Source organism: Gavia stellata, chromosome 32 (assembly GCF_030936135.1).
Source record: "Gavia stellata isolate bGavSte3 chromosome 32, bGavSte3.hap2, whole genome shotgun sequence".
Lineage (NCBI taxonomy): Eukaryota > Metazoa > Chordata > Aves > Gaviiformes > Gaviidae > Gavia > Gavia stellata.
The window spans coordinates 1,827,601-1,854,651 of record NC_082625.1 but is presented as its reverse complement, the minus strand read 5'-3'; the positions used below and the strand labels follow the sequence as shown (position 1 = coordinate 1,854,651).

At 54.0% G+C, this 27,051-nt stretch overlaps 3 protein-coding genes across 3 annotated transcripts; 1 reads left to right on the top strand and 2 right to left on the bottom strand.

The window, feature by feature from the left end:
• Positions 1-658: 658 nt before the first annotated feature.
• On the bottom strand, positions 659-13,118 carry CERS1 (ceramide synthase 1). Its single transcript, XM_059831993.1, has 7 exons — positions 12,897-13,118; positions 4,264-4,423; positions 3,554-3,734; positions 3,042-3,203; positions 1,962-2,109; positions 1,195-1,343; positions 659-701 (listed from the first exon to the last, which is right to left on the bottom strand). Exons 1-7 carry the CDS (start codon positions 13,116-13,118, stop codon positions 659-661), a joined length of 1,065 nt encoding a protein of 354 aa, XP_059687976.1.
• Positions 13,119-15,482: 2,364 nt separating this feature from the next.
• Positions 15,483-21,015, bottom strand: COPE (COPI coat complex subunit epsilon). Its single transcript, XM_059831996.1, has 10 exons — positions 20,890-21,015; positions 20,479-20,541; positions 19,961-20,061; positions 19,601-19,753; positions 19,076-19,129; positions 18,508-18,589; positions 17,289-17,444; positions 16,947-17,015; positions 16,377-16,451; positions 15,483-15,835 (listed from the first exon to the last, which is right to left on the bottom strand). Exons 1-10 carry the CDS (start codon positions 21,013-21,015, stop codon positions 15,788-15,790), a joined length of 927 nt encoding a protein of 308 aa, XP_059687979.1. The 3' UTR covers positions 15,483-15,787.
• Positions 21,016-21,260: 245 nt separating this feature from the next.
• On the top strand, positions 21,261-26,390 carry DDX49 (DEAD-box helicase 49). The gene is made up of 13 exons (XM_059831974.1): positions 21,261-21,375; positions 21,501-21,624; positions 21,723-21,808; positions 22,069-22,190; positions 22,294-22,481; positions 22,628-22,768; positions 23,101-23,176; positions 23,300-23,376; positions 23,853-23,950; positions 24,309-24,383; positions 25,003-25,091; positions 25,500-25,571; positions 25,872-26,390. The coding sequence occupies exons 1-13, from the start codon at positions 21,261-21,263 to the stop codon at positions 26,046-26,048; spliced, it is 1,440 nt and encodes a 479-aa protein (XP_059687957.1). The 3' UTR covers positions 26,049-26,390.
• Positions 26,391-27,051: the final 661 nt, after the last annotated feature.

Below are 27,051 nucleotides of genomic sequence, written 5' to 3'. Positions count from 1 at the left end.
ATAACGCTCCAGGGCTGGGTTTCCAGGCAGACCTGCACATGGGAACTGCGCTGTGCCTCCAGATGTGCGTGGGCAGCTCCGCATTAGTGACCCCTCCCGAGGAGGGAGGCTCAGAGGTGCCCTGCATCACCTCCCTAGTCCCTGCTTGGCAGCTAGAGAAGAGCTGGCTTTGGGCTCCCCTGGCCCGGGACGGCGATGCCAATGAGGAGAGGACGCTTCCCTCCCCAGTCTGATGCTGGGTCAGAGGACCCCCCCAAGGGCTGCTGAGGAAGGGTCAGTGGGAGGGTCCAACAATAAAGAAGGGGACAATCACACAGGGACTGAGAACAGCCGAGGGACGGAGTGACAGAAGAAACCAGGGGACCTAAAGCCAGCTCCAAATCCTACCTGGACCAGCAAAGCCACCAGCCTCTCAACTGAACCAGCACGGACCGGCTACGGAAAGCACGTCAGCATCGGGTGAAGCCTGGTCACAGGCAAGCCCCCGGAGGGGCCCGATCCTGTCAGTGGCATCTCTTCCCCGGCTCCGGGCAGGGGATGAAGGGGTATCGGGGGTGAAGTTCTCCTTGTGCCTTTCATTTGCTGGGTTTGAGTGTAGGGTCCTGGGTCAGTCCCCAGATCCAGCCAGGCTGCCCAGGCTGCAGCAGCCACGCTTCCCTTATAACCGCTTGTCTTTTACAAGTCCATTCTTCAGGTGCATCCTGCGAAAGAGAGCACAGCAGACAGTGAGCCTTGGTCTCCGCACCGACTCTCCCTCCCTTGCTTCCACAAATCACTACTGAGGTCAGACCTGTCTTGACAGGCTCACGCAGACAATTTGTCCCCAGTCAGCCAGGCCTGCTCTGTGGGATCCAGCATCTTCCCAGAGTTTGTGCTCACCACATGAAGCACAGATGCTACTCAAAGAGAACAGCCTCAAGCAAAGAGCCAGTCCTCCATGGGGAGCAGGGGAAGGGGTGGGCGAGGATTCATGGCTCAGAAAGATGGATGGACACACCACGATGCCTGGGCGTGGAGGTACAAAGTCCTTCCTGATACCCGCAGCAATGTTTTACACTCTGTGTCAAGGCAACCTGCTCTTCTGCCTTCCAGCCCAGCGGTGAACCCTTTGACTGTGGCTCCAGGCCCTGGGAGGTCCCTTCCCCTCACCCACAGATGCCGTGCATGTGTGTAAGCCCCCTCCTGCCCACATACCCTTCTTTCAGAGCACTGGGCAGCTGGAGTCCAGCCTCTTTCTTCTTGGCCGTTGTGGTTTTCTTGCCGTCTTCCACGTCGTACTCACGCACGTCGTTCACCTCTTGCATCTGCCCCATCAGCACCTTGGCCACAAACAGGACGATGTACTGTGGGGGGAGAGGCACCGTCAGCCACAAACCCCAAAGCTTAGAGCTGCTCCACCCAACCTACCCACTCCCGTTTGCTAAGCGGCACCTTTCTCCACTGCCCTCCACCCCAGGAAGGGCAGGGCAGATCCCTCCGGGATGGCCAAAGCCCCGGGATGCGGCTGATGACCTGCAGCAGTGGGAGGCAGTTCTCCTGCAACTACCCTTAACTGATTTCACCCCGACGGGACGATGAACCAGATACAACGCAGCTCTGCCCAGGGTCAAGCTTGCCGGTGTGAGCCCTAAGTCCACCCTTTCCACCCCTTCCCCAAAGCTTCAGGGGGTGCCAGAGCATTTCCACCCATACCAAGTTCCAGCCTGCCCCAACTGCTGTCATCGCTCCCTGCCCGCGCATCCCCGGGCTGCGAGACGGTCTGAATTCCAGCGCAGAGGAGCCCCCCGGGCACTGACACGGGTTTCCCTCCTCCCCTCCCAGCCACCCCTCGGTCCTCCGAAGCCTCCCCCATCCCTGCGGTCCCCCCCGCTGCCCCCAAGACAGGCAGGCAGCAGGCGCCGTGCAGGAGCGGCAGAAGAGGGAGAAGCTAGCGTAGGGGTTGCTGAGCTCCCCCTACTCACCAGAAACCAGTAGATGTTCATCAGAGTGAGGACAAGGAGCAGAGCATTGAAGAAGAAGTAGAAGGGGATATTAGGGACCGACTGGAGGCTGGAGTAGCAAGTGGCGTAGAGCACCTTGAGGGGAAACCAGTAGAGACGGAACCAGAACCTGCCAGGGCAGAGGGAGCACGGTGGGTTTAATGGCCCGTGGGGATCCCGGGAGAGGTCCGAGACCCAGCGCAGCTTCTCCCAGCGCAACCTCCTGCCTCCAGGCAGCCCTCGCCAGCTCCCCTCGCAGCCGGCAGTCCCTGCTCCGGGCATCCGGCGTGGGATTACGGGTCTGGCTCTAGACAGGACTTCACACAGACCCTGTGAAAGGGCAGCTGTTGAAGGGAGAATGCAATTTCTGTGGGCAGAAAAGGCTTGGCACCAGAGGCAGGGCGGAGAAATGGCTTTCTCGGGGTAGAGAGGCAGGTCTACACTGCAGATTCTCTCAGCTGGACTGGGGACTGAAGGGGAATATAGCTGGAAGGCTTTCTTAGTCCTGTGCATTCCTAGTTTATCACTAAAAACCTTCGCTGCTCTCCTCCCCTCAAATTGAGGGCTCTTGTTGCCACTCCGCTTTTCGGAGGAACCCACGGAGAGGAAGGAGACAAAGGGACAAATAAGGAGCGACAACCTTCAAGTTACCCATCCCTATTCTTCAACCTTTTTTTCCTCCTGCCTTGCCCCAAGAGGAGCAGCAAGGCTGGAATCTGGGACAGCCCCACGTCCCGTTTCCTTCTTGCAAAAGCGCTTCTTATTGCTAAAACCAAGCGAGTGGGAAAATGGAAACAGCTCCTCCTCCCCTGGGGTCATTTGTCATGCTGCAAGTGAGATTTCACAGGCACTTCGGTGGTGACAGACGGCAAAGTGACTACAGAAGGATTCCAAGCCCAGCATGGGGTCAGGCTCTGCGGGAACCTCTTCCCAAACAGTTTTTGAAAGAGCTTGTTCCCATGCACACAAACCCAGGCGGCAGTACCCCGAGGCGCGGGGGGGATTGCAAAAGCTGGCAAGGACGGCTGGAAAGTGGGATCAGGGCTGGGCAGACAAACTCACCAGCTGACGCTGAAGGTGAGGCAGCCGATGTTGGAGATGACGTCGTTGAGGCGATGATAGACCCCCCCCCGGTGCTTGAAGTAGACGTTGAGCTTGGTGAACTCCAGCTGCACGTCGTTGACGTCGTGCAGGAAGAGCACGAGGATGCCGACGTTGTGGTACCTGCAGGAAAAAGGGGAGCAGGGAGGGAGACGCGTGGGGTGGCAGGTTGATGTTAGCACCCAGCACCCACGGTCCGTCACACCGGGAGCAGACAGACTCCCCAAATAATCCAGACTGGCACGGCACGGCGCTGCAGGGTGGGTCTGGCACTGTGGGGTGGCTCACGAGCACCGGGATTGCTGCAGTAGCATGGAGGGAAGGGAGAACCCACATCAACCCAGCAAGAGTCCTCCTGCTACACGCCCGTGGGGTGCACGTGAGCACAGAAAGGCTGCAGCTTTTGCTGCGTAGCTGCCCGAGGCTGGCCCGGGCACACTGCGGAGGGGCAGCGTCACAGCCGGGGACCTCACCTGAAAGCGTAGGAGAAGGCGATGAGGGTCAAGGTGACCACGTGGTGGAGAAGCATGACAACCGAGTCCTTGCGCCACGTGTCCATGTAGGCGGTGGCATAGATGGAGTGCCCATAGAAGCTGCACTGCAACAAGTAGGCGATGGCGATGTCCGTGGGCACGTCCATGCCCTTCTTCCAGTCTGGGGTGGTACAAAAACACACGGGTGAACCCAGAGCCACGAGCACAGAGCTTCCGTCAGCCGCAGAGGGACAGGAGGGCAGAGAGCGGGGAGCACGCAGCAGCCCGAGCTGCCCCAAGCAGCCCCAGCACTTCGCTGTGCTCAGGTGCTCCCGTTCGGAACCCCACAGATGCAAAGGCTGGGAGGGAACCCAGGTATCCTGGCTCCCAAACTCTGCCTTCGGCATTAGACCCTCTCCCTCTCCTAGATCTAAGAGAGAAGCCTCAACTGACTTCTCTCGAGCCCGTTCCCCTCCGGAGCTGACACATCCCAGGCCCTGCTCTCTGCAATAGCCACTAGATGACTCTCTCTGTAACGAAATGAACGGCGACAGCCCGCCGTGCCCTTTCTGTACCCACAAGCAAAGGCCATTTAGGGGTTCAGTCTTCTCTTTCGCTCCCCCCCAACTCCCGTTCCATTGTTCAGCCCAGACATCCTATGAACCCGGACATCCTAATCCATACCCGCTTCTCCCTGGTTCTCACTGTACCGTAAAAGACAGACGGCGGGTCGTAGAAGAAGGGGTAGTCGGTGAAGAAGAGCAGGTAGATGCCGTACGACCAGGATAACGTGTAGAAAAGCAGCTTCCAGGCACTCTCAGGCATCTTGGCAGCATCTTTCGGCTGCAGGTTGCACCATTCCCCGAAGGGCTGCAAGGAGAGGGGAGAAGTGTCGTCACGCAGGGTGAAAAGACAGGTCCTGGGGAGCCCAGGGCAGAGCCCACCAAACCTCCAAGAGACTTGAGCACTGCACGCTGCCTGCGCTACCAGACAGGGCAAAACCCGGGTCGCAAACCCCCTTTCTCTGGCCTTCTCTACAGCACAAATAAGGAGGTCAAAGAGGCTCTAGAGAGAGCCTGAAACAGGGAAAAATGCAAAGCTGGAGATCCTTCCACTCAGCCTTGGCCACGGTGGGAAGCTGCGAAAGCAGAGCCTCGCGGAGAAGGCAGAAGCCTAGGGCACGCGTCCCGCAGCCTGGGCACCGCTCCATCGCCCTCGCTCCGGGAGCGGGGCTGCCCACAGCCGGCTTTTGCAGAACAGAGTCAATAACTAATAAAATAAAAATCAAGTCCCATCTGCACAAGGAAAGCCAGAAGAGGAAACGCTGTAACAATACTATCCTGTACATACGGACCTTGCCGCACTGCCAGCTCGCAGAAAAGAGCCTTTCCACCGAGGAAGCAAAGGCTCTGCGGAGTCCTAAAGGTGCGGCCGCCGCTGCTCCCCAGCCAGCACGGCACAAGGCTCCACTGCGCGTGCAACCAGCGTCGGAGGGGGCCAGCTTTGCAGGGAATGAGTCAGTAAAGGCTGGGGCACCGGGTCCTCTTGCTCTCTCACACCTACCCATGCTCACCCACGTTCTCAGCAGCTGTTCTAGCTGACCGGCACTGAAACGCTGCTGGTTTTCCCCCCACCGCGGTTTGCAGCACCCCTCCCAGCGGTCAAGACTCAGAAATAGGAGGCAAAGCCTCCCCAAATACGGCCAAAGAGAGGGAAGGGAGGACGAGCAGTTCTGCGGATTGCGTGTACTAATCAAACCAAAACTCTCACCCCGAGTTCCCCGCCTCCCGAGGATGACGAGTACCACCAGCTCTCCCGACACTCGCGCTCTGCAACAGTGAGAAACCGGGGCCACCAAGGCCAGGGACAACTTGGAAAAGGGAGGAGAAGCAAAAGCCTGGCCTCAAAAACAGCCTCAGCTCCCCAGGAGTAAACCGGAGCAGCTGACGCTTCCCTTCGTCTCAGACCACGTGCCGAAGAGCGAGCGATGCTGCACGCCGAGCGTGCCCTTAGCTCAGCCGGGGCCGCGGGCGCGGATGCTTTCCCTCCCCGGCAGCTGAGCAACGCCAGGCACCATTTCTGCTTCTCATCACGAGAGTGACAGAGCCGTACCAGCCCGGCCAACCTCCGCAGCGCCCGGCTGCGAGGGCAGCAGTCAACGCAGGGGAGTGTTGCTCAAGGTCCAGAGGGAATCATCGCTGCCTGAAACACAGATAACACCCAAAGGCCCCCGGCTGCGAGCTCCCCAGGGAGAGACCAGATAAGCTCGAGATGAAAACAAAATGCCTGCAAAGTAACCGTACCCTGCCCCAGGTCAGCACTTTCTGCAGCCGGTGCTCAGCCTCTCGATGCTCAAAGGCTATATTAAGGCCCCAGCTGTCCCCAGGCAGCGGCCGCTCTGGCTTTTAGCCCCTCTCTGCGTCAAGATTCTCAAAGGACTCCGCTCCAAGCATTGCCCCAGCCTAAAAGAGCTTTGTTCTAAGCTCTGAATTTCCCAGCGCTGGGCAGACCTGGAAGCACCAGCCCCACAAAGCTCTGCCAAGTTGTCCGTATCCCCTCCGGCTAAAAAGGAACAGCTCTGGCCTCCCCTTACGCATCTCGCATTCAGAGCGTGGCCGTCTCACCGAGACCAGGAACGCGCCGCTGCCAAGGCTTCTTCCAGCAGGAGCCATGGCAGGAAAAAGAGGAGGAAGCTTGAAGGGTGAATAAATAATGCAGAGACAGAACATCCTGAGCCCAGAAAGCATGAATTATTTGTGTCTCCATACAGTGGAGCACAGAAGCAGCTCAGATATGGGGACAGCTCACCACACTACCACGACACGAGCTGCAGAGCCCCCTCCTGCCCTCCTCAGCTGCGGCCGAATTTAGGATGCTGAGCTCAGCCTCAAATCCCCATTGCAGCTTTGCTGCCGACCGCCAGCCGAGCCATTTCGCTGCTTCTCCGCGCCTCAGTTCCCTACCCGCAAAGGGGGGAGGACACCGCGTTTCTACCCCGGGCAGGCAGAGCTGATGACAGGGACCATCGCCCGTGGGGCAGGCACGTGCTACCGAGACAATCTGCATTTTACGGACGCTCGGACCCTCGGCAGAGATGGCCGCAGCGCAGCAAATTGCCACCCTGAGTCACGGCCTGACGAACAGCCCGCTGCAGACACGGCAGCGGCTCTGGTCTGCAGCGAAAGCAAAACCCAGGGAAGGGCCACCCGGCTCCAGCTCGTGGTGGCCACTGCTCGGAGAGGTTTTAGCCCTCGCTGCGTATACAGTTAATGACAAGTCCTGGAGGGAGCCCTCCGCCCGCCTTAAATAGCTGAGGAGCATCTCGGGCCGTACCCTGTGCGCTACAGAAATGGGAGCTGGCTCTGGAGCAGACGCAGGGAAGGATGGGAAGAGAACCAGCATCTCCCAAGGGGCTGCGGGGGACAAATTAACGCCCCCGGGGAGGCCCCACCAAAACCTGGACCACTCGCACAGGGAGGCGCGAGCCGAGGAGAGCGCAGAGCGGCCCACGCCACGCAGGAGATGCATCTTCCCTCTGCCCGGGGGTGGGAGATGCGCAGGGGGGGATGTCCTCCCGCCACCCAGCTGCCGTTCCCACGGCAACGGTGCAGAGATGCCTGTTGCTAAGGGTGACGGGTGCTGCGGCGGGAACAGCGGATCTGGCTCCGGCTGAAAGAGCCCAAGGCTCTTGGCAAGTGATGTAATGGAGCTTCGCTTAAAGGGCAACCCAACCAGCTCTTCCTCCCTCCTCCTCATTACCCCCACGCAAACCTTCACAGGCGTCTTCTGATTCATTCGTAAAATTAACGGGTCCGAGGGACGTGACTGTTCCCCCGCAGCACCGCCCTGCACAACCTGCGCGGCCGCGGGGAGGGAAGGGGCGAAGCAGCGGGCGGGAGTGCGCTGCGAGAGCGGTTTGGAGCTGGAAAGAGAAACCGAATGGAAACCGTCGCTGCCCACAGCTCTGCTGAAGTGTCAAAAAAATACTCGTAGCAAAATGCAAACACATGCTCTTTCCCTTTTTACAGCCTCCGGCACTGGAGGAGAGCAGCCAGTCCCCTTAAACCTACAACTGGCTACAGCAGCAGGACACGAGTCCTTCCAGCAACCAGGCTGGCTTGCAGCGATGGGTTATGAATTGAGGCTTCTTACGGGGGAATTGTATCCCCCAGACCGTCCCCATCGCTCCTGCCACCTCCCCAGCCTAGGGACAAGGGCCCGGCCAAAGCCCAGCCATGCCACGTCTGGCTTCTGGGCACGACGAGTTCCCCAGAGGAACACAAAGGACCGGCTGGCACGAAGCATCCTCAGCCCAGGGAACTGGCAGCTTTACATCAGCTTTTACTCAATGCAGACGATAACGATGAGCAAGCAGAGCTCCAATTCAAAAACCTGGCCACGACCAACAGCTACTGCCCCTTCCGCAGCGGCGGCACAGCTCCCGCAGCACGGTGCATGTCTTCTCAGAGCTGCCATGGTGCCTTTCCATCCCAAGGGACTCTGTCCCCTCCATACCCAGCCTGGACACCGCTCCCGGACCGGCTGCCACCCCCTGCCACATCAGGGATGGGGCACAGAGCCTGCAGAAGAAAAGACCCAGTAAAACGTCACTGTTCTCTAAACCCGAAGAAATTAGTCTCCTGGAGTCCGTGGAGCCAAGGGCAGTGGCTGTCACCCCACAAGGAGAGGGGAATGAACTGAGGACAGCACGAAGAGCTCCAGCTCTCATTGCTCCATCCCCACACCAGGCAGCGAGCTGCTCGGTGCCTCAGTTTCTCCGCCCGCGCAGCAGCTAAGATGCTGGGAAGCTGTCTTAGGCTCTGGACAACACTTTCCAGATAAACATGTAGGAAAAGGCACTATGACAATAGCAACAAACGAACAGACATTATTTCTTCCTCGGTCCCTCTGCAAGCAGTAAAATTTGCTCCTAAGAGAGAAAAGCAATAGAAGACACTCTCTGAAGACAAGACACAGCTGCCCACAGGGTGCTGCGGGGGCTGAATACCCTCCTCATGCCTGACTGCTGACACAGCGGCACAGGGAGAGCAGCCCCCGCTCCGAGACGCGGCAGCGCAGCTTCATTCCCCAGGGTGAAGAAAAGACCCATTGTTGTGGCTTTCCCCCCTTGAGTTTCCAGGGTTTGTGCTTCAAACAGCGGGCAGAGCGCAGCGGGACGAGCCGGGGAGGTGGCAGTGCGGCAGAGCCTTCTCCCCCCCCGGGCTCGGTCGGTGTCCTCTGCTCTCAGCAGAGATTGCGTTGGGTGGTGGGTTTTTGGGACAGTGGTAATTCCTCCCCTGAAGTCACATGCCCGGTGCTGGGGCTTGGAAAAACAAGTCTCGACAATACTGTAGGGTGGAAAAAAGCTGCATAAATCACTGAAAGAGGTAACAGGGACCCTCGTTTTCCAGCTCCCACATCCTCCCTGGGGCTATACTGTATTGCTCACCTAGAAACCCTGCTTTCCAGAGCACATTTTTCAATTTACACAACACTTTTTTCCTTCCAGAGGACGCCGCAATGTCCTACAAACTTCGACACCACTAAGACAGCAAGCTGAGCGGTGTCTGGGCCAAAAATGGAAAACATTTACCCACCGCAGAGAAAAGGCAGACAGCCGTTAAGGACGGAGGTGATACCTGACGAACATCACCAGATTCAGAGGCAGCTTTTGTACAGAATGGATTTTGCTCGCTTATGGACTTGCGCTTAGCTGACTTGGGGGACTTTAACTCCCAGCAGCAAAGATGGCTCAGGGTAGTTTAGGGCTGCAAGTGTCTGCCTAGGCATGCCACCGCTATTCTGCATCATCTTTGTGCGTGAATCCAGGCGTGCTCTCAGTTTTATCTGTTCAAGTTCACCGCACTGCTCAGGACCTGCTTGGGAAAGGAGACTGCCAGCACGGGCTTGCTGAGCTCCAGGCACTTCACCAAGCCTTTCCCAAGCGGAGTTGCCTGGTCCTATTCCAACGGCGCTTGGCCTCAGCACTGCTGGGCTCAGCTGCCCTCCAGGGTGTTTAATGCAGAGATGCTCAGGTTGCTGCTTTTTAATCAAACTCCTCCGAGCCTGGCTGCAGCCGCTCTCCACACAGGGGACACACCAAGGACGGTGGCTTTCAGAGACCGACGGAGCTCAGACACTACCCACGGCACGAGGATGGCGGCACACAAACCGAGGAGGCTTCCAGGGATGGGAACACTGGCCTAGAACCAGCTTGGTCTTCATTTCTGAAGGTGGTCTGTAGCCCCAGTGAGCTCGTACAATCAGACGTGCCCCCAGTATCGTTCAAGTTTGTGCACTCCCAAGGCAAGGGGACGAGGAGCAGAGACTCTCAGGCCGGACCCCAGAGAGGAAGGGTACGTCCCTCACGCCTTTGTAGGGGTGCCCGTGCCCTCTGTACAGCCGACTTTGCGGTCCTTCCCTACCTAATAATCCCCATTTGCTCAGCTGACTGAGATCTCTCCTACACCAAAACAACTCTTTTCCCTCTTTGCACCAAGCGAGGATTCTGTGTAGAAGAGGCAACGGGCCAAAAATCATCTTTCCTCCAAGGATGATGGGAAAATCACATCCAACGCACAGGCACCAACCCGGCTGCGTAACAGGTGAAAGTCCACGCTTCCAAATCCCAACCAAACCCCTCCCATCACAGGCACAACCTCCACCACTTCTTCAACCCAACTGCAAGACCTTTTTTGACAAAGGTGTTGCAGGATAAACGCTGCTGTGGTCCTACAAGGGAGCGAGAAGCCTACCTCCTCTTCTCTTGATCCCACTGATAAAAATGGGGCCGTGCAGACAGCACAGGAAGAGGTATACGGCTTTAACACACTCGTTTCTCAGAGGAGCGGTCACGGGCAGAGCTAAGGTGCACTTTACGCTTCAAGGCCTTGTGGTAAGAGTCACTTCCTCTTCAGACGCGGAGAATCACAATCCAAGCGGCAAGATTCAGTATTTATAAATGACATGCAGGAAGGTAGCGTTCTCCAGACACCGAGTGGATTCATTTTTATAACCGTGAGTGTTTCCGTTCTTGCAGGGTACATGAAGAGATTCAAAACGAGGAAGGATGCTCTCCGAGTCTGCTCTGGGAAGCGAAGCCCTGAGCATGGGAGAAGTTTCCTCCCAGGGTTAAAACACGGGGCCTTTTTTCTCCCTGGCTTCCATCCTGAACAACCCCACTCCACCGCTGCCCGTACGGGGGCCATACAATACAAACTCATTTCCTAAATACTGCCAGAGGCTTTAGAGGGAAGCCACAACCTCCAGCTTTCCCAATAGCAAGTCCAGCAGAACAAACAAAGAAAAGCCTCAGATCCTTTAAAAGTATTATATAGAGAGAGTTGTCTCTCCCTACCGCTACCCTCCACCTATCCGCTGCGATAAAACTGATGCTATCACAGTTTCGCTTAGCATCTCATCACTATAGCACATGCAGATGTAGCCACAAGAACCGGCTCCGATCAACCCCCCTCGCTCTTCTGCAATTACAAGCATGACCCATTTCTCCGAGGGAACGACACCTCGGCACTCGCACAAGCTGCCAAGCACCCTCCGAGGGCACCGAGCGGACTCCGCAGCACGAAGAGGTTTTTCCACGCTCTGACCGCCGCCCGCTCTGTAAAGGTGAGCCTTACACAAGGAGAAACTGGAGCGCAAAGGGAATTGCCTCCAATTCGTTAGGACAGACCTAAGGTTACCTCCAACCTCGTTCAAGCCAGTCCCAGCGTTCCCAGGCACTGACGCTGCTCATCGGTAGCCACAGGCTGACAGGGTGCAGGTACCAAGGAGAAATTCAGTCCTACAGAAAAAGCCAGCACGTTACCTTGCCTACATCGCCACTTCAAATGACAGCAGCTTCAAATGACTCCAGAGGACTTAGACTGGAACCTTGCACGAGGTCAAGATCCAGCTGGCATTACCGGATAAGCAAAGACAGCTCTGAACAGCAAAGGAAGAGCCACTTAAAGGCAGGCTCGGCAGCGGATGGGGCAGAGAGAGGACAGCAGTAACTCCCGATAGCCTAATTACGGGATGCGAGGTAGCTGCCTTCAATCTGTGAAGCAGCCTCTGAAGGAAGCAGTTCACCCAGGGAACACGGCCCGTCCCATGGAGCCGCAAAGAAGCACACACGCTCTCGTAGCTACGCAGGGCCTCGTGCCACCACGCTCACGGGTGGGCGAGAAAAGGGTCGACTCTGCGTCCCTGGGAGCTGAGGACTGTCCCCTGACCCCAAACAGCGCGCCTCCGCCGCTTCTGCCGGTCAAGGCCAGGGTGATTGCAGAGCAGAGGGCACAGCATCTCTCTAGGAAAGCAGCGTAGAAGAAATCAAGAAATCGCTTCTGCTGGGACTGAGCCATCGGAAAGAGAGGGGAGGTCTCATTCCATGACATACGCTTTTCACAGCGAGAAATTAAACAGAGACGTTCTTCGCTCTCGGGGACGTCCTGCTCATCTCGTCCCTTACGAAGTACTGTACTAACGAGGAGGGGACAACGGCCAGCAAACGCGCTCGGGAGCTGCGAGGGTCGGCCGCTCGCATCCCCCACGCTCCGAAGAAGGTCAGCCCAGCACTGCGGTACAGCAGCCATCCAGCCCCGCGCCATCGCCGCGCCGGGGAGGGAAAGCGGGGAAGGACGGTTTTCAGGACAAACCACGGATGACACGCAGGAACGTGGTCCTCTCCTTCCCCCACGCAAGAAATAACCTGGCCCCATGGAAGGAACAGCCCCCGAGCCCCGGCCCCATGGAAGGAACAGCCCCCGAGCCCCGGCCCCATGGAAGGAACAGCCCCCGAGCCCCGGCCCCATGGAAGGAACAGCCCCCCGAGCCCCGGCCCCATGGAAGGAACAGCCCCCCGAGCCCCGGCCCCATGGAAGGAACAGCCCCCCGAGCCCCGGCCCCATGGAAGGAACAGCCCCCCGAGCCCCGGCCCCATGGAAGGAACAGCCCCCGAGCCCCGGCCCCATGGAAGGAACAACCCCCGAGCCCCGGCCCCATGGAAGGAACAGCCCCCGAGCCCCGGCCCCATGGAAGGAACAACCCCCCGAGCCCCGGCCCCATGGAAGGAACAACCCCCGAGCCCTGGCGGGATGCAGCTAAGGGAAGGCGCGGGGGAGAGCTCTCCCGGTGCAGCGGGATGCTCGGTCCTCCGGGATGCAGCCCCGGGTGAAGGCGGGGGGGCTCTCGGGCAGCACCCCCCGGGGAAGGAGAACGCGCTCTCCCGTACAACGAGCCACCCGCGGCCCCGGACGGCGCAGAGGAGCCCTCCCGTGCACCGGGCGCCCGCAGCCCCCGCGGTCTCCGGTGCCCCCCCCGCCCCTCCCCGGCGGCCCGGACTGACCCGAAAGAGTCTGCGGGCGGCGGCGCGGCGCAGCGCGGTCCAGCCCAGGGCGCAGAGCCCGCAGAGCAGCACCTCGCCCCAGCCCAGGTGCGCGTTCTCGGCCCAGGTCCGCCGCGACAGCTCCCAGCCGCAGTCCCCGCAGCCCCGCACGGCCGCCGCCAAGCTGCCGTAGCCGCGCCGCAGCAGCTGCCCGTAGCCGGGCATGGGCTCGGGCGGAGGCATGGCGCTGCCGCCGCCGCCGCGCTCACCGCTGCCCGCCCATGGCCCGCCGGCTCCGCGCAGGCTCCGCGCGGGGCGGGACGGGGACGGGACTCCCCTCCCCGCCGTTACCGGGCCCTAAGAGCCGCCCCCGCGCACGGCCCGGCCCCTTCGGGGGGGCCCGGCGGCTCAGGGGGTGCCCGTTAATCAGCAGGGAGCAGAGCGGCGGCTCATTAGGCGCCCGTTAATCAGCAGGGAGCAGAGCGGCGGCTCATTAGGTGCGCGTTAATCAGCACGGAGAGTTATATCACAGTTTCTTACACAATATAACCCAACAATGCGACTGCTCTCTTGGACGATGAGCCGTGACGGGGGGCTGGAGTCACGCCCGTAGCAAGAACCGGAGACAAACGCTAATATTTCAGTATCGAGAGATGACACTCGGTGATAGAACAGCGGAAAAGTGCTGTGCCTGCCAAGGTGCACCCGTTGGGTGGCTGTGGGGGCTGGAAGTTACCCACAGGGCCTTGGCAACGCTGTCCAACAACACTGAGCTCCTACGGCTCTCCCTGTTCAAAATCCCAGACGGAACACTCACCCTTTAACCTTTTTCTTCATTTGATATGCAAAGAGAAACACTTCTCCAGATCTTTCTTCTTTCCATGCCCCTCAGCAAAAGCCTCCAAGCAGCAGAAGATTCATCCCTTCCTCACAAAGCATTTCAGCGGAAAGCAATGGAATGTTTCCACCCTACCTCCACAGCTGAGCCTCGGCACCTGTTGCAGTTAAGAAGGCTCTGGAATAATGAGATGCACCTGAAAAATGCGAAATCACACACTCCCCAAAGGTCACCCCTGATGAACGGCTTGATGGATGCCTCCTGCAGAAGGCAGCTGGTTCACAGAACAGAAATCTCATTATGTATATGTTTAAAATTAACAGCGATACATCCACAGGCACGTACAGTCAGACTTTTGGCTCGCTAGGAGAAGCTGAGTTTTAAGATGAAGACTCTCCTAAAATGCCAACACTTAAATTGTCTCGTGGTAAGGCACAACGGGAACCTCAGAGCACAGGCACTGGTGCAGCGCAGCGGTATTTGGTTTCGGCCACGGAGGAGTAAATGGAGTTCAGCTGTGTCCTAATGCACCAAAACTACTGACTAAACTGCAGCTGTGGGATCCTTACTGCTAGAGAGAGAGAGAGAGAGAGAGAATAATCATCATCACAGGCACGCATGGAACTGTAACTTGAACCAGCTTGACAGGGAAAGAAAAAGACAAACTATAAATGAGTTTTATATCATTTAAAGTCATTCCTCTGACCGCAGCCATTCTGCCTTCAAGTTCTCTGGAACCTCTCTAATTGGTCTGGGGCAGCAATGAGAAAACACAAACTCATTCCTCTCGGAGGTTCGAACAACATGTTCCCCTATTCTCACATTGACAGCACTGGCCTCCACTATGCCACTTGCTTTTATTGTTTACATTTTTAAGTCAATTTATCATGGCCCATCAAGTGGGTAATGGCTGCCCAGAACACACAAGCCCCTTTCACATCTCCTTCAGACAGCTCCACAAAGGAAACATTCATTCAAGACTGGACCATGAATAACCCCTCATTGAAAATAGCTGCTCGCTAAACAAGCCAAGGAAAGAGACAATGAGCCCTTTCAGAGCAATCACGGCCGAGGTGGGCACAAGGGAAACGCCGGTTAGACACATTCATGGTGTAGCATAAGCCCCTCTTCTCCCTCTCCCCAAAACGCAACCCAAAAGATAATTCAAAAGAGAATTCGAGTATTAGAGTTCAGGAGGTCCCAGCTGCTGCGAGGTTCCACTCGGACATCTGCTCTTTGCATCTCTGATACAACACAATCGCTCCACACACGCGGTAGTCGGAAAGGCTAGACAGGAGTCCGAGGCTACAGAAACGCACAATCACGTAGTGTCAGATCACGTTATGTTCCACGACACGTCAGGTTCAACAACCACCACAACTTCAGAAGTGACTGGTGACAAGTGCACTTCCACACGTACTGCAGGATGTACTTCCCTGGCTCCAGGACACAAGCTACTGCATTTTACCAACTTAAGATTAAGGCTGAGCCTATTACAATCAGATTACTTTTATTTTGGGGAAGCTTTCCCTCTCACCAGCAGTAATCCCTACAGCTGTGTGTGCTTCTTCCCGAGGAAGCTGAAGTTAATGGAGGAGACATCAGCCAGACTGAAAGAAGATCCGTAACTCAGGATTCATCCACGTACTGAATGCAGACGCTTAAAATTAACCTTCATACTCTTCCCACAAGTATACCCTCGGTACAGATGACAGGGCTCAGTCCCAAAGTGGCATTACCTGAATTCCGGAAATTAAGGGGCACACAGATCCAGAAAAGGCTTTATTAGGAATGTTTAAGGTACAGTGTTGCATACTCTTGATTCGCACTGTATTTTAAACAGAGTTCAGGACCCAGGTAAGCCAGAAGACAGGCTTTTCCGCTACCAAATTCGAGTAGCTACGTGTTATATACAGGTTTAGCACCGGCTTGCTGGATTGCAAGCCCCTGCCACAGTGACTTAAGCCAGACTGACTTGCAGAAGGCATTTTTCCGTGTTACAAGAGAGACTTTGCGTATCAACCCCAGTTCCCAAGGTACCACAGAGCAGGTCTGCAGCCTCGTTCCCCTCTGCTCAGGCGCTGGGGGCATACTGCATGGCTAGCCGGTCGAAGTCATTCTCCTTCAAATCAGAAACAAAATGAACAAATCTTGAACTTTACTGATAATTTAATAAAACCCGCATTAGCTGAAGAGAACACTACTATCACAGCTCAATCAGGCAAAAGAAATTCTAAGCAGCAAGATCACCTGTATCAGTTCTCCATTTTTTCCATTTTGTTCCATTTTCCCTTTGCTATTACCTTTACCCTTCTCTCCCCCTCCCCAAATTCTCTCTTCCAGAAGGGTGTTTCCTCTATTTAAGCATAATGTCTGATGGTAACAAACTTCTGTCTTGGATTAAGAACCTGTATCTCAGAGCTATTCTTTCAAGATATTACCAGCTTTGGGTACGTCACTCCTTCGTTTAACACCTGGCTCGTGTTTCCCAACATCTCTCACGAGGGCTAGAAGACTTGCTGGCAAGTGACGTGACAGAGAAAGAGCATGGACCTGCCCCCTCAGAACTGCAGTCCTGCTCACCGGTAAAGAATCCGCTCGCCCCACCAGACACTGGCAGGAGGCATGATAAATTCAGTTTTATATTAGAAAGTAATTGGTACCTTTGTCTGATACTCCTTTATGAACGGATGGTTTTTATGCGCATCTTTCAACTGCGACAAATAGCGATTCGTAACCTGATGGGATGATAGATAAGAATTGAGATAACAAGAGGAGAAGCCAAGAGTTTAAAACATCACACTTCAATGTATTTGTTTGCAGTGAGCAAAGACCTGATTTTCTCAGTGTCCTGAATGTTAGCAGCCCCAATTAAAACCACCGGTGCGTACTCTGCACTTAAAAATTAGACCTTAAATAGTGGGTTCAAGAAAACAATCGGTGAGAACTGAACTCCAAACTCAAGAGATTCCTTTTTCCGCCCAGGCCTTCTTCTCAAGTCTACCATTGTCTGCAACATCCGTATTTCTGCAAACACATCATTCAATATTGATGATGCAAGCCCCCCGCACCCCAGAACTATTCTGTTTTGTTAATGCCAATCCTGATGAGAACATATAAAATTGTAAAACCCAAGCAAAGTTACCACGTGTACTAGGAACACACAACTTGCCCTCAGCAGCAGGAACAGGTTGATCACATCTGCTTGCCGAGTACAATAAAACAAGCCTCACCTCTGGTGGTTTGCCCAAGTGCTGTGACAGGACAACGAAGTTGATCAGGGTCTCAGGATGGCCACTGTCCTGAAAACAAGGACAATCACCTGAGCTGTCTGACTTACCTCTATCGTGACTAACGTAAGAAGCAGCACAGTTCTGCAAGAACAAATTCTGCCAAACCCATAGCTCGCTTTACTGGAAAAGGCAAAGTAGAAGAAAAGGTAGGTATTAACAGCGACCACGCTTAGAGGTATATATCAATACACTGGTATTTTCATGCAGTTTAACAGTGAAAGTCCTTGCTGTTTTACTCTGTATCCCATGACAGCAAATCTGCCTGGCGAAACAAGGAAGTACCTTGTCCAACGCCTCTTGAAGTACTCCCTCTGCATCGTCCCACTTGCCCTGAGCCATATAGCAGGCTGCCTGTCCGTTAAGTAGGAGGAGGGTGGAGGAGCATTTGTCCGCCATCTCTTGGAAGATGTAATAGGCATCTTGTAACTTCTCACCACCCTGCAAAGGGAGGAGACAAACACCCACAGTCTCATTACACGTTGCTAAGAAGCCTGTACATTCTTGCCATGGTTGAAGGACTAGGCACAAAGTTCGTTTCCAGGGTTATAAAGCACAGGTATAAAATGTGTAAGAACCAATGCTAACAGCTGTTGGCATTCATGTGATCTCCTGCACCACAACAGATCACTGTCAGACCGTAGATGAAAGAAATGCAAAAATATTAAGAACCACTTAAATGATCAAAAGATCTAGGTTTCCATTCAAAAAGAAAAAAAAAAAACAACATACTTCAAAAGAACCACTTCAGATGTTTGCCGTAATAAAGGATTACAAAACGAGATTTTTATAATTAAATGCACATATGGACACCTGGCTTTTCAAAAAGTTCCAGCTTCAGAAAGGTTCTACATGCAGCAGCTTCCACCAATTAGAGGTGGGATCCCTTGTGGAAATTCAGATCTTCAGGAAAATTTAGCCGCACACTACTGTAAGGCAAGGGCTATCTAGGAGAGATTTCATAACAAAACCAAGTGAACACTAAAAAAAGAAGTCTTAATAGCATAACAAGTTATTGCGTGCATAACCTTGGACTTCACTGAATTTTAGGAGACTACTTATACATAATACTGATTATCTGGACTGCCAAACAGTGTACGTTTTTGTCGGATTCACAAACATGCTTAAAGACAGTCTGCTCTAAGCAGAGAATTACAATTTTTTTCTTGGAGTTTAACTGCAAGGTCTGGATGTTAGTAACACTGGAGCTTTCCATTTCGTATTCTGTTTTGTGAATTATTTAAGCATGGTTTAGCTCTTTCCTGTGTGAGCTTGAAGGCTAAAGAGCACAGATGAAAGGCCGATAATCAAAACCGCCAGTGAGTTTGTGAAGCCAGCTACCAATATTTTCTGTGTACTTGAAGCGAGGGGAAAAAAACCTAAAACCAACAAAAAACCTGCATGCTTTTCTGAAAGCATGATGTGAAAAGAACAATCAGGAACCACATATGGAGTGGTGTTTCTCAGATGTTGTAGGCTAGGGATCCCCATTTTAGATACTCACTATGGCCAGGTTGACCCAGGCAGTTGCCAGCTGAGTAAGAGTCGCATCCTCATCTTGCTCCTGCATCTTCTTAAGTTCCTTGCTGGAGAAGCAAGCGTGGGAGTCACACAACAGAAAGACAAAGCACCTTCTGCACTTCTTTAAGATGCAAACAAAAAGTTGTTGTTTCCTCTCTCAGCTCTTCCATCGCTACAGCACAACAGCCACAACAAGTTGGTAATGTGGCACAAACACCTCGTAATATTTTACTGAAACAACCTGCGAAAGACCTCCCTGTTTTACTTCCCTATGGGAAGTTAGAAACCCAGGACTAGAGATTCAAACCACATTCTGCTGAAGGTAAGATGAAATCTAGAGGTCCGCCTCTTCCTTTAGCTGTATCCAGCTCTAGTACCTCCACAGCTTTTGCAACTTGAAGAATAAAAACCCTTTGTAGCGCACACAAGTTCTGACTGCTGCAGGCATTAAAATGCTGCACCTTGGGAGAGGCTGGGTGATGAAAATTCTCCTATCAAGGCCCACCCCACAAGAGCACCATTAAGAAGCAAAGGGACACAACCTCACTTACCGAGCCAGATCAAGCCTGTCAAGCTTCAGAAGAATCTGTATCATCATGGCCATGCTGCAACGAACAAGAGCAAAGCGATTTTCACAACCGCAGGTTTTACTGCTCCCTACGCTTCACCTGGAGCCTGCTGCTTTGCAGAGAGATGTACTGCCAGCGCCTGGGGACAAGCCTCCCCGCCGCAGGGAGCCAACAGAGCAGGCGGTTCTCAGAGCCGGACCCGGAGCAGGGAAGCTTGCTCCTAGCTCCCAAGTGCTCCCTCGCTGTATTGACATAATGCTCATCTCAGCAATTCTGAACACACACGAATCAATAAATCAGGTTCTTAAGTTTCACAAGGGAGCAACAGACTTGATATCGTAGGACGAGCACCAAATCACTTACTACTTAGAAGGCAAACCTCAAAGCAGTTTCTCAATGGTTTCAAAGCTTTTTAGAGATAAGCCAGACCGTTTCTACGGCACCTCTCCCCAGACAAGAGAGAGGCGTTGCTAGCACACACCTCCGCAATGCCAGGGTCAGACTTACCATTCCAAGCTCTCCCCTTGATGCAGAGTACGCAGAGCTGCATCAGGATTTTTGTCGTGGAAATAGATAGAAGCAGCCATCAGCAAGAAAGTAGTATTGGCTATATCAACACTTTTTGCCATTTTCTTGTCCAAATCGGCAACGATTGCATCCCTGTGAAGAGCAAGGGGGAGAATTTGGGAGCATTTCGTTACTAAGCAAGACAAAAAGATCCTGCCCCCAAACAATTCTGCCTTTTTGAGATTCACTGCAAAACCACAGAAAATCACAATAAAGACCACACTTCTACAAGAAACTTTCCATACGGAAACACATTCCCTGCAGGACAGGGCTTCAGTTCCAACTTATCATCAGACTTACCTTTGACTCTCATTTGAAAGATATTCTGCAAACATCCTCACTGCTTGGAGCTCAGGACTAGCATTGGCTTTAATTTCATCCAGGACAACACCATATTTTCTCTATTGAAGGTAAAGAAGAAGAACCTATAATTTACTCATTTTTAAGGATACAGGAAATAATTGTTTACTTTCTAAAACCTCTTTTACAACAACCACCACCAGTAATGGCAAATTTCTACTTTGTGTCTCCCACCATACTCCACAATGCAGCCAAACTTCATCACTGAGCACTGTTTCCCCATACGCCATTTTAAAGATAAAAACGTACCTCTCAAAGAGGTCTCATCAGGTCACCCTGACCCTACAAACACCACATTGCATTCACGATTGCGCTACTGTCAGGGAACACACTATGTTCCAGTGTCGAAGGAGGAATTATTACTGCACTGTATAACGCTGTATTCGCAAGACTCAGAGTCACAACGCCCCGACTTCAGCCCTGCAGTCGGACTGCAAATTCAGCACTTGCAACCTCACCTGGGCGATGTAGGCTCGGAATAAGAAAACATCCCTCTCCACTTCCTTCTCTGGATTAGACGGCTGAAGGGATGACAGGAAACAAAAACCTCTCAGGGACCCGTACAGCCATGACACAACCCCGCAACAACACAACTCCACACACGAGACTCCCCCAGAGAAACGATCCCCCCACACACATTCCAGAGGCCCACGGGAGCCCCTCTTCCTCCCCAGTGTCCCCCTGCTAGAGCAAAGAGGTGGGGAGCACCGAAAACAGCCTGGGACGAGGCGGGCAGGGACGAATGGCACTCGGGGAGCCCCAGGCTCGCCCCGTTAGACGCCGGGGCGGCCGAGGGGAGGCAGGTCCCGGAGAGAGGCGCCGACCCGTGGGCCGAGGGACACCCTGGCCCCCCTCCGGACCGCAGCTACCTTGACGCGCTGTGCCTCGTTGATGGCGGTCTGGTAAGCCCCGATGTAGAAGCTGTTCTTCACGTCGAAGAGCTCGTCAGCGTCGCCGCCCTGACCAGCGGAGCCCGCACCCGCCCCGGACGCCATTTCCCCGCCTCAGACACGTCTCCGGAAGCAGCTCAGCCCCGGCGGCTGCTGGGAGCCGCAGTCTCCATGGAGACCTCTCCTGCCAGCCAATAGGCACGCAAAGAGGCGTAAACGTCACCAGAGCGCCGGAAGCGGCCGCCGACCAAGGCAGGCTGGGAGGGGGTCAGCAGGAGGCAGCCAATGAGGGGGGCGGGCGCGCCCCGGTGACGCGCGGCCGGAAGCGCCGGGTGCAGGCGGGCACGGCCATGGCGGAGTTCCGGGCGCTGGGGCTGGCGCCGTGGCTGGCGGAGCAGGCGCGGCAGGTGGGGCTGAGCCGGCCCACGCCCGTGCAGGCCGCCTGCATCCCGCCCGTGCTGCAGGGTGAGTGCGCCCGGTCCCGGTCCCGGTCCCGGTCCCGGTCCCGGTCCTGGGCCCGGGCCCGGTCCCGGTCCCGGTCCCGCGATTGACGGCCGCTGACGCTCCCCGTCCTTCTGCCTCCCTCGCAGGTCGCGACTGCCTGGGCTGCGCCAAGACTGGCAGCGGGAAGACGGCGGCCTTCGTGCTGCCCGTGCTGCAGGTGCTCTCCGAGGACCCCTACGGCATCTTCTGCCTGGTGCTGACGCCCACCAGGTACGGAGCGGCCCCGGGAGGGCCCGGACCGGGCGAGCCGGTCCCGCAAGGCCCCGCCGCCGCGGCCGGCCCCGCTTCAGCTCTCTTTCTCCCGGCAGGGAGCTGGCGTACCAGATCGCCGAGCAGTTCCGTGTCCTGGGGAAGCCTCTCGGCCTGAAGGACTGCGTGGTGGTGGGCGGCCTGGGTGAGTGCTGCTGCGGGGGGGTTGGAGCCTCGTCCCTTCCCCTCCGGCCGCGGTACGGTCAGGTTGGGAAAGAGCAGAGCGCCCGGGGAGGGGCTCTTCCCACACGGTGTGTTCTCTTCGTGCTGAGGAGCTGTTATGCAGTGCCCAAGGCAGCGGAGGCTGGTGGAAATAAGGAGAGATATTTTCCAGCCGTACGGACCAAAGGATTGTAGGGTCCGTGTTCAGTTGCCCGTAACTCGGCTCTGTGGTTCTCGTTGCAGACATGGTGGTGCAGGCACTGGAGCTCTCCCGTAAACCCCACATTGTCATCGCTACGCCCGGCAGGCTGGCAGATCACCTCCGCAGTTCCAACACTTTCAACCTTAAAAAGCTAAAGTTCTTGGTAAGGCAGTTTTCCAAGGGTTTGGGGTTTTTTAATGCTTTTAAGATTTTTAGCTTTGTAGGTATGCATGCAGATGAGCTCATTTATTTTCGGCTATGCCTAGGTTTTGGATGAAGCTGACCGGTTGTTGGAGCAGGGCTGTGCTGACTTCACCGCAGACTTAGAGGTGATTCTGGAGGCTGTTCCGGCACGCAGGCAAACATTGCTGTTCAGCGCCACGCTAACCGATACGCTGAAGGAGCTGAAGAGCCTGGCTGCGAACAGACCATTCTTCTGGGAGGCTGTGTCTGAGTAAGTCTTCGTCCACCCTACAAGAGGATGAAGAATCCCGTTTCCTCTCTGTTATCTTGTCTCCTTGCTGTCTTTCATCTCCCTTGTGTTCCATCTTCACTTGCCAAATCGGAGCTCCTGGGTGCTTTGCCTTCCCCTCCTGACAGGGTGCGGACAGTGGATGAATTGGACCAGCGCTACTTGCTTGTGCCCGAAGCAGTCAAGGACGCGTACCTCGTCCATTTAATCCAGACCTTCCAGGACGAGCACGAAGACTGGTCTATTATTATCTTTACCAAAACCTGCAAGTGAGTGGCATTGTTCCTCCTGATGGTTCTTAATGTATGTGTGATTTTACATTTCTAGTTGAGATTCCAAATTCCCGCTTTACTGGGTGTTAGGATGGGATGGTATTTGCTTCCTTAGTCTGTTCTGAAATTTGGTAGAGAAACACCTTTTCCTTTGAGCGGTCTCGGGGGTGAGCGGGCGTGGGCTGGGTATCCCATTTCCTACCTCTGTCAGAGCGCTTCAGTAACTGAGTGTGTTGTGGTAATTGTAGTGTGAGGGCTTCTCAAGAAACCCCAGCTCGGTCCTGAGCCGTCAGCTTTACATTTTGATTTTTATTTCTTTTTTCCTTAAGGGACTGCCAGGTATTGAACATGATGCTTAAGAGATACAACTTTCCTTCTGTAGCTCTGCATTCCATGATGAAGCAGGTGAGTGCCCTGACCAGTCTGGGAGATGGATCCTTCCAGCTGCATCCCCAAGCCAGACGTCTGTCCAAGTCCTACAGCTCCTGTGCATCACAACATCCCTCAGACAGACTTTTCTCTTTACAGCGGCAACGCTTTGCAGCTTTAGCGAAGTTCAAGTCCAGCATCTTTAAGATTCTCATTGCCACTGATGTTGCTGCCAGGTGAGGGAAAAACGCGGTCTCTGTTGCCAAAGGTCTTAAGCCTGCTTCGTGAGGTTAGGCTGGGTTTAACAAGAGGTGAGCTTTAAATTCTCCCCACTCGGGTAGCACAGGGTTGTTCACTTCTGTCGTAGAACATCTCTGAGCTGTGTTTTGGAGCCCACTTGTGTGTGATGAAGCTCTGATCCTGGCTTGTTTTGCTGCAGCAGGGGTGTGTGTGTTCTAGCAGGAGAATGATTTTGGTGAGGCTTAGGGTGTTCTCTGGGTCTCGGAGGGAACAGCAGGCTGCCAGGCGACATTGCGTTTTGTGACTATTGGAGAGTTGCGTGAGGAGAGAGTTTGTCCTAGAATCAGCCTGAGCCAATAAAGACTATATTCATGAGAATGTGGGGCTTTTGGAGAAAGCAGAGGACAGGAACTTAAGCTGCATATATTAAAACAGTGTTTCTCAACTTCTCTTCTCCTTCCCTGCGTTCCAGGGGTTTGGACATTCCTACAGTACAAGTTGTCATCAATCACAACACTCCCGGCCTGCCGAAAATCTACATTCACCGGGTGGGCCGGACAGCCCGTGCGGGTGAGCGGGGAAAACCACGTGCCATTTGCTGGCTAAAACTGGGATCCCAGTGCTGGGGCTGAGCCCTGAATGGGTGCGAGGAGGCCGCAGAGCGGCTGCTGTGCAGTCTTTTCAGTCAGTGCCAGATCTACTCAGATCACTGGCTCTGCATCCTGCTTTAAGATTGCAACGATGGCTCACCCTGATTTGTGTCTGATCTGCACCAGCAGTTAACTGAATTTTTCAGAGCAAATTCTGAGCACCCCATCACCATAATGTGCTAGGCTGACTCATGGGGATGGATGGAATTTGGCAAGGGTTAGGCTTCATCTCCCTCTGCTTGTCAAGATCCATCTATCACTGTGTTTTCATCATCCAGGTCGGAAAGGAATAGCTATTACGCTGGTGACGCAGTACGACATCCATCTCGTACATGCTATTGAGGAGGAAATCAGTGAGTAGAGCACCAGTAATGCTGCTAAAATGTGGGACCATGTATGTTCCTTTGTGCTTGTGGTTCTTGCAGCACTGATTTCATCAGTGCAGAATGTATGATCCAGAACATCAGCGTGAAATGGTTTCTTTTCCCTGTCTGGCTAAGGCTTGGAAAAGAGTGGGAGCCCTTGAATCTCCATCAGTTTTGATTCTGCTCTTGAGTGTGCCAGGTGTGAATGTGTTTGTCTTCCTACTGTTTCTAGCAGAAGAGAACCAGCATGTTGAACTTTCTCTGTTACCTTTTTATTAAAGCAGCCAGCTGCTTCCTCACTTCCTTGCTGCTGTGTATGCTGAGGTGGACAAAAAGAACAGATTGCTTTGTGTAGGTTCAGAATTCATCTTTTTTTTTTTTTTTTAGGAAGTAGACCTAATAAATGCAGCATCTTGTGCTATGGGGAACTGTAGGCAGAGGGGAGGATTTAATCTTTTGTTGTAGGCCTGAGGAAGTCAGTGACCGTAACATATGACAACAATTCCACTGATAGTCAGTGGAATGATAGTGGGTTTTTTACTAGCTGAGAATCTGCCCCTGGGTTTTGTAACCAACCGTGGTCTGTAAATGTCTTGCCCTTATTTAGAACTGAAGCTCCAGGAGTTCTCTGTGGAGGAGCAGTTTGTGCTTGACATCCTCACACAAGTGAACGTCACCAGGAGGGAATGTGAAATAGTAAGTGCGCAAACACGAAGCCCCTTTGTTCAGAGGGCTGGAGATCTTGGGCAGCTGGGTGTAACTGGGAGATTTGTTGCAGTCTAACGTGCAGCTCTGGATACGCAGCTTTGCTCTTGAGCACATAAAGAAGAATTTTTGTTCCTTTTTCTAGTGGAAGCACATAGACCTGTGTGTGGGGAGGGTCGTTTTAGTGATCCTCCCTAGCTTTGCTCTATTACTGCACATTTTTGCAGCATTTTTGTGCTGCTGAGTATTGAGGCTGGTATTTTGGGAGGAAGGGCTGCAGGCTACCAAATGTGTGCACACTGGTGAGGTTCTGCTGACCCTTTAGAGCTGCACTGCTTTTCTCCCTGTCAGGCTTGGTGCTTGGTTACTGATGGCCCTGCTGTATTTTTGCTTTGACAGGAACTGGAGGGAATGGATTTTGATGAGAAGAAAGAAATAAATAAGCGGAAACAAATGATCCTTGAAGGGAAGGTGAGTGCTGCTGCTGTATAAACTACTTTGGTCAGTAGCTAGTATAATGCCATTGATGTGGAAAAGGAATGACAGTTCCTCCCTCACTGCTGTGATGTGTCCGCCTCACTCCCCTTCAGCTGATTAAGTTTATCTTTAAGATAAAAGGGTGACTGATATTAAAAAGGGCATTGGAGTAGTGTCCAATGTTTGCAGCCTACTTGGTCACGGGCTAGAAAGCAGCGTGGGCATCGAGGAAGGGCAAAGGGGCTGGCACTGTCCCTAGGCATGTCACTAGTGTCCTGGCGTTTGCCATTGCAGGATCCAGATCTGGAGGCAAAAAGGAAGGCAGAGCTGGCCAAGATCAAGAAGAAAAACAAGGAATGCCGTGAGAAGGTCCAGCAGACGCTGCAGAAGAGAAAGCAGCTGCAGCTGAAGAGGAAACTGCAGAAGAAGATGGAGCGGCGGAACAAACTGCATGCTAAGGAAGAGAAATAACATCCTTTGGCCTGACTTGTTCGGCTCGGATTGCCCTGATGTTGCTGCTGCTTTGGGCATACTGGGATCTAACGTGTTTTAATGTGGACACTTCTGACCTGAAATCGGTGTTGGAGAGTACGGGGAAGGTGGGTGAGGGGAGAAGGGACACTTCGATAAACCGTCTCCGTTATTTTTCCTTCCTGCACAATGCTGCTGGCTTGGGCCATTCCTGGCAGGCTGGATCAGTCTCCTGGAAGAATGAATGTCTTTCAAGAGCATGTTTCCTTCCTCCAGCAAAGGAGAGGCCAGACCTGAATTCTTGGTGACGTGAAGGGAAATAAAGATCCTCTCTCTCTCTTCCCCCTTCATTCAGTCATTGCTCCTTCCCTTTCATGGGCTGGTGCTTGCCACTCACACTTGTTTCTACCAACAGATTCTCCCCTGAGCTAGTCTAAAAATACTGTGACAAAATGAGCTCAGCCCCTATCTATGCCATAGCCCAGAGTTTTCTGAGAGGAAAATTCCTGGAACACGTGGAGAGGTTGTATTGTGCAACTGGTCCTGGCACCTTCTTGGGGTAATTCTGCTTTATACATTTAAGCGATACTATTGCCTGCCTTGGCTCAGACTCCAGCCCTGGGCTGCTATCCGTAGGGATAGCCGAGTCACGGTTTGGAGACCGGCGCTGCTGGGGACTGTTTTCCCAGATGATCAGTCAGTTCAAAGACTGTTTCTGGCACAGAAGAACCACCCCAAGAATAGGATTGCCTTGTTTCTTGTACCATCCCAGAGTAACCAGAGTGGTTTATATTTGGGTCTGCTGGGTTGGTTTCTGCACCTCCCTGTGTAGATTTGCATTTGGAACGGGAGGTCGGTTAGGCTGGAGGGGGCTGAGCTCTCCCAAGAAACAGTTGTGTTTCCTTACAGAGCTTAAAATCCCAGAGGAGCTCAGGCCAGAGTTTGGCCAGCTCTGTTCTGATGTCAGGTTTGATCCTCAGTGCCTTCTCTAACAGTCAGAGCT